The sequence below is a fragment of the Neodiprion fabricii genome, chromosome 4 (genome assembly GCF_021155785.1).
Source record: "Neodiprion fabricii isolate iyNeoFabr1 chromosome 4, iyNeoFabr1.1, whole genome shotgun sequence".
In the NCBI taxonomy this organism is placed as follows: Eukaryota; Metazoa; Arthropoda; class Insecta; order Hymenoptera; family Diprionidae; genus Neodiprion; species Neodiprion fabricii.
In genome coordinates, this window is record NC_060242.1 from 7,429,277 (window position 1) to 7,435,902 (window position 6,626).

At 44.4% G+C, this 6,626-nt stretch overlaps 1 protein-coding gene across 1 annotated transcript in view; it reads right to left on the minus strand.

The window, feature by feature from the left end:
* Positions 1-5,627, minus strand: part of LOC124179737 (homeobox protein B-H1-like) — a 41,653-nt gene extending 36,026 nt beyond the window's left edge. The window contains exon 1 of the mRNA XM_046564438.1: positions 3,843-5,627. Coding sequence (XP_046420394.1) covers positions 3,843-4,338 — 496 coding nt within the window. The 5' untranslated portion in view covers positions 4,339-5,627. The remainder of the gene's footprint in view (positions 1-3,842) is intronic.
* Positions 5,628-6,626: the final 999 nt, after the last annotated feature.

Below are 6,626 nucleotides of genomic sequence, written 5' to 3' on the forward strand. Positions count from 1 at the left end.
AGACCTCGTTTTGTACCATGTGCAGGCCTCCTTTCCTCACTCCCTGTGTCGGCAACAGATGTCAAAATTTTTGACGAAATTATTTCACGCCTTGTCTGCCGGTGGTTATTCGTGTGCTTTGCCGAATCGTTGAAACATTATTTATTTATTTTTTTTTTTTTCTTTAAAACATTTTGTTGCTCTTTTTTACAAAAATATGCTTTCCACTTTTTCATACTTTTTGAACACTTAGACTTCGTCAAAAGTGAGGAAGAGAGAAATGAATTTTTAAAAAACCACCGGCAGTATTGTTTGTACCGATTAATAAATAAATCGGTATTAGAGAGATTTCTATTCTTGCTCGTTAGTGATACGTTGTAATTTACACATTTTAATGAAAATCAACAAATGCTTCTCATAAACTTTATTCATTTGATGGACAACCTGTGAATACTTTGTACACGATCCTTTCTCGCGTCGTGTAACCTTTCTTAAAAATTTCCAGTCTTCTGAGACAGAAATAAAACGACCGTTCACGGTTCGAATGATCTTTACTAAATGGTATTCGTATACTTTTTGTTAAACTTTAAATATGTACACCTTCTTTTACGCGGTGCGTAATAATTATAATATTGCTCGTGTCCGAGTAACAGAGACATTGAAACCTATCGGGAACAAGCTATCGCTCTTCGCATAACCTGAATACATGTTAAAGTCCGGCATGTATGTATCTAATGTTAGTGAGTATATGAAATTAGCACACCATTACTCGTACAAACACACGACAGTCAGACTAACGAGGTCTCGCCGAAGTGCGATAAATTTCCATTAATTCGAGCAAGGTTTATGTCACTTTTTTGTTTCACCTTTCAGAACTCGATTCGCATATACATCCGTAATCGAATGTCCGAACTGATCGATTATGGCGGAAAATTATCAAACACTTGATCTTACTGTTTCAATCATGAAATTACGCGAATTGTCACGAACGTGTGATGTAATCTGAAATAAAAAATAGAAATGCGTAGACTTTGTTGGCAAAAAAATATTTATAATCGTAATAATATACACGTGCCACGATTATTGTCATAAATGTACGTTGCGGAAAAAGTCGAATAAATTGACGGGAAAATTGGTAAAGAGTTGTATAACAATCGGCGATATTGTAACGTTGAGTATTAGTTGGCAATTATATTTAGCAAGAGTGTTGCGTGTTATCAATGAAACAGGTATTTAACAGGTACCTAGGTGATCGGTCAGGCTAGGATAACGGCAATACCTATGCGATGATGTTTGAAACCATACCACACAATATGAGGTCGAAGATACCGGCTCGCGGTGTAGGTATAAGACTCCCATACACACACACGCGTACGAAATATGTGTTACATTGAAAATAATAAAAATATTATTCAACAAGTCGTCTTCCTGCAACGTTGTAATTTCGCGTTTTCTCTAATCAGTTGACGCATTGCCATCGCTGTAAGCTAATGGCTTGTAATTACACACCGAAACGTTAAATACGGACGTACAATGACACAGGCACGCCAAAGCTCACCTCACACCGAATTTCCGCTGTCGCGTAGTCGCCCATACCTATCATAAATACTTATGTATGCCAGTGCTGGTCTGATATATCATTCCCACGTTATGCATTACGCGTAGATAACGGCTAAATGATGATACGCGTTATATTAGATACGGAAAAAAATTATACCCGTGCATAGTTGGACTACTCGTGTTGCACCTCCAATTATGGAACAGCGATGCAATGTTGTCCTTTTATCGTCAACCCGTATTATTATATCTACATGTGATTAATACACTTCCAATTCATGATGGTCGAGATTCGAATCATTGTTTTTCAATAAACGGAACCCGGCTTCAATGCTTCGAGAAACGGATCTCACTAGCCGACGGCTCCTGATTCCGAGCAGCTGGAACGCACGAAAGTTTGATGCTTGGAGATAAAACCCGATTATGTATGCATATGGGGGGGACTTGCAGGACTGGGGCGTTATTAGAGAACTAATGGTTATGAATTGGGTCAACCTGAACGCCACCACTTTATTATTATCTTTCTTACAGGTCGTTCGATTCATTCGTCTATTATCGCGTGCGGATTCGCGGATCTGGAGGGTGCAAACGGTGAATGGATGACAGTCGCCGATTCCATGTGTTCGGACTACTCTATCCCCTACACTGTTTTGTATAAGGGTATCAATTTTAGCTTGGGTGTTAAACGAGGCTTGATTTTCTTCAAACTCGTTTCAGATCGTCACGATCATCAACCGTTATACTTATTCTTGGTAACAAGGAAGGGCGAGAAGTACATCATTCCTCAGAAATGTGCTTCGTTTTATGTTCATGGGGCCTAACTCTTGGAGTAAGAAGCACGATCTGTCTGCTGAACAGAGCTTCGCATCGTGTTCCCAAGTTTCTCTGGTGAGAAGATTGAAATTTAGAATCACTAAGTTTGGAAACAAGAAAAATTTGCAGATTGACCGTTTACCAAAAGGATGTTGAACACGTGAGTTAGTTGCAACGCAATATGCGTCGTGAAAGGCATCTAAAAACCGGAAAATTGTATCTCGAAGACGTGCGTGGAAGAATTAACCATACAATATCGTCCTTGGTGTCTGTATTATAAATGCTCGCTGGGGTTATCGGGACAGTGTGTAATATATCAGTCGCCGGTATAATTTTTTAGGCGATAATTGTTGCCTCCGCTGAATGCCATGGGCGGCGTGAGTTTGCACGCAATTACACACCTCGAGTGGCTGTGAGGTAAACGAGGGGACGCCCTTGACTCAGGCCGAAATCGCGATGGATCCGAGATCGGAGGTGAGGATAGGCGAAGTGGGTACAAGGCGCACAACGGGCATGTGGCACACGTTATGATACAGAAGGTTTCAGAAAGTTTCACTCCGGATGAATTTCTACTCGAGTAGCAAGACGCTGCAGTGATTATTCATCGTTGAAAAGATTTTATCGCTGTGTCATCACGGGCACATTAACGACCAAGAAAACTTCACTACAACTCACAAGTTCCCGCTGTCGTAAGGTAATTGCTCCAGCCGCTTTTCCGCGCAAACTCTTTGCAGTCTTCCCACAGTGTCGTCGGTGTCATAGAGTGTTAAGCGAACTCTCGGAAGTTAAACCGTCCGATTCTCTCCGCACCTAAAACTACTCAGATGTTTCACCGTACCTAAACTTTTGTTCGTTTTAGGATTCTCTGGGTCTTGTTCTCGCGTCTCCGTTGGACTCCATTCAAAACCATTTGGTCATAACGTTAGATAATGGTTTCTTGGATTACCGACTCAATACCTACTGGGTGATGTTTGATGCTTATCATGACTGATGAAGTTAGGTTGGGTGACCTACTACGCTGTAGTTGTAGTTGGCCGGTTCAAATTCTAAATAATAGTTCTCCACACGTCGCTTGACAAATTCGTTCCGATCGCGCGTTTTTTTGGTTTTCAAAACTCACGGAATGTGGTACGCCAGACTCCTAGACTAACTTGAGACTCGGAAGTTCCGTTCGGGTTTTCTTCACCGACGATCATGGCTTGTAATTGAATCACCATCATCGTCTTGCGTCGGATCTTCAAACCGAACTACGAACTGAATTTCCTTGTCCTCTCACTCTTGACCAAAGGACCCAGAGACGATGTTCAATTCCACGAATATGATCAAAGTAACTTAAAGTGGAACCGCTCTTATCACCTCCGATCTGGCATGGTCCATGCTAAACTGATGATCAATACCCAACTGTTAAGTTCGCGGATCAACGTATACCGAGGTGTGAATTTCTCTTTATGGATAATAACCCACTGTCGTATAACCCGAAGTGTAGGTCTTACCGTTCGAGGAGACGGATGCGGCGTCGTGATGACTTTCGTCGCTGTCCTCGTCGAGGGTGCTGTTATTGAGGGAAGATCTGGACTGATGCCTGACGCTGAGATCTCGGGGTGTCGACGGTGGGCTTCCGGGAGGTCCCTGACCCTGGATCAGGCTTGAGGGACTCGAGGGGCTCGAAGCGCCGGCGAGGATGTCGGTGATCATGAACCTGGACCTCTGCGGCATCGTCGTCGAAGCATCGCCCATCCTGTCGATGTGACTCCTCTCCGTGATCAGGCCGTTCCTGTCCTGGGCAGGTAAGCCGCTTCTTTCGATTCCGTTTCCGACGAGCCGCTCGACGAGCCCGTTCCTGTCCTGGTGGAGACCGTCCTGCTGAAGCCTCCTGCTGGCGTCCAGTCCTGCGGATATCCCGGTAAGGTTCAACCCGTGGCTGCCTGCACCGACGCTGATGCCACCCAGGGTCGGCACGTGGTGATTGTGGTGGTGATGGACCGTCATAACGGCACGCGATTCACCCGGTGATGATCTCGGCACGCCCGAAGTCGCAGCGTCCCTACTCGCCAGCCCTGCAGGACTCCCTCGATACCTGGGCGAAATAATCTTGCCGATCGTTCGTCGCCCCGGAAGCTCGCCAATCGATCCTCCTTCGACGATCCGGACTCAACCTCTCAACTATCCTACGGCTGGGGTGATCGCCGGTCGTTTCCTGACGGACGCCAACTTTGAAGATTGTTGGAACTACGATAGTTTAAACGGCACACGAGCTCCTGCGCTCTTGGTGCTGGTAACCGGCTGAGGTGCAATTAAGGTGCCCGGTACAGTGTTCGCTAGTAGCTTCTCCGCTAATTGCTAATTGGCCACTTAACATAATTACCGAGGTATACCGCCGCTGCCGCGCCGCTCACCGCCATTTCCGCTTTCATTTTTTCATAATTAATTTTTATATAAGCGCGCCTATTCACCGAGCCGGTGCAAGCGCACAATACAACCTCCGTCCGTTCAACGAGTTTTACCACTGTGTTGGTCTGTCTTTACGTGCCTCTTTCTGTACAAGGGTGAATTTCTCACTTTTCTATTATGCATGCGCGGCACTTAACCGCGTACGTACCGACGTACGCACGTCACTGCATATAATACACACACCGTTCCGAGTTCTTCCTTATTCTCCTTCCTCATTCGCGTCCTTTGATCACCAACTATGTATCTAATCACTTTATAATTGATCTTAATGTCTCGACGCGAGGATCGGTCCTCGTCATGCAACGATGCATCTACGATATCCCTTTCAACGCAACAACAATCCCATCAAATCCAACACCAATGCGTCACTTTTCCTCCCTGACAACCGTTCAAATTGAGTTTAAGTGAAATTAAAAAAACGAATCAACCAAGCAACGATCAGATGAAAAAAAAAACAACAATCACTTATGATCAGCGGAGTCCTACGTTCCTCGCTGCACTTTTCCCTTTCGTTGAAATCACCGTAACGTTACGTTCCTTTTTAGACCGTAATATTTTTCCAACAAATCACTTGCCGTGCTCGTTTGTTCACATCGTCGTCTTTGCGAGCACGGTGAAAAACTTGATCATCTACACTGAATCGAGGGGAGGACGGAGGGTTGGTGGGGGGGGGGGGGGGAGGGGGATTCGTAAATAACAACGATAACAAAAAAGCTCAAAAACCGCGCGAATTTTCACTTCGACGGATCCTTCGGTAAGAAACGTTTGTGCGTTGTCAGGTCGGCCAAGCTCTTGGCGATGGCATGCAACGACGTATGCTTTGAGCTCCCTCGTCTGAGCTAAACTGAACCAGGGGCATCAGGTTCCGACCTGAGTCGGCCATACCGCCTCCTCGGTCCCGCCTCCCGGGATCCCCACCAAAAATTGGAACGGACCAATCCCTGAACCCGACGCTAATGACCCAGCCAATCAGGAAACGGCCCGACGCCGTTCGCCCCGTATAAAACCAGCCCCCGCCCAAGTAATTCGCAACGTGTTTCAGGAGTAATTCGATATAAAATTGTAGTTAATATCTTTCATTATACATAGTTGGCTACAACGACGTCTACCCGAAACCCTTGTGGTGGGGGGTGGATAGATGCTGAGGGGGAGTAGAAAACGGGGCTTGCCAAGAGGAAGGGAGCTTTCTATATATCCGCCACTTCGCTCCGGACAAAGACGGAAAATCTTGCCATTAGCTTGTTTCTGTATTTGTCCCGCGTGCACAATGTATACATATTCGTATATACGTGTTGCGTTACTGAGATGTATATATGTATATATATATGTACATTGTCCCGACGTTCAGGGAGAGAATAAGAGAGATTTGATAGGTTGATTGTAGGTAAAATTCCGCCCATCCTTTCTCAAGAAACTATTTTTCTCACCTTTTTTCGATAATGCTCGGTAATGCTTTTTTTCGAATAATGTGTCACATGTATTTCAGGCATTTAAATGACTCGAGATCTTTCCACTTAGCGCAATAGCGATGTCATTTTTAGCTTGAATGTGAGAGGAAAATGCGACGACAACAAGTTCTGTTAAGTGGCTCACGATCAGTGAAATATCACGAGCTAATCGATTTTTATTTATTTATTTATTTTTTTTTGTTTGAGATAAAGCTACTCACATTTACAGAACCATCTTTTCCTGAACATTGATGGAAATCGAACGAGTAATCATTCCCACTCTGAACTTTGCATTAAATAAGTGTTCCCATATTTCTATGCACATCTGGACGAAGTTTTTTTGATATCACATTTTTGTGTCATATGCTTATTAATCAG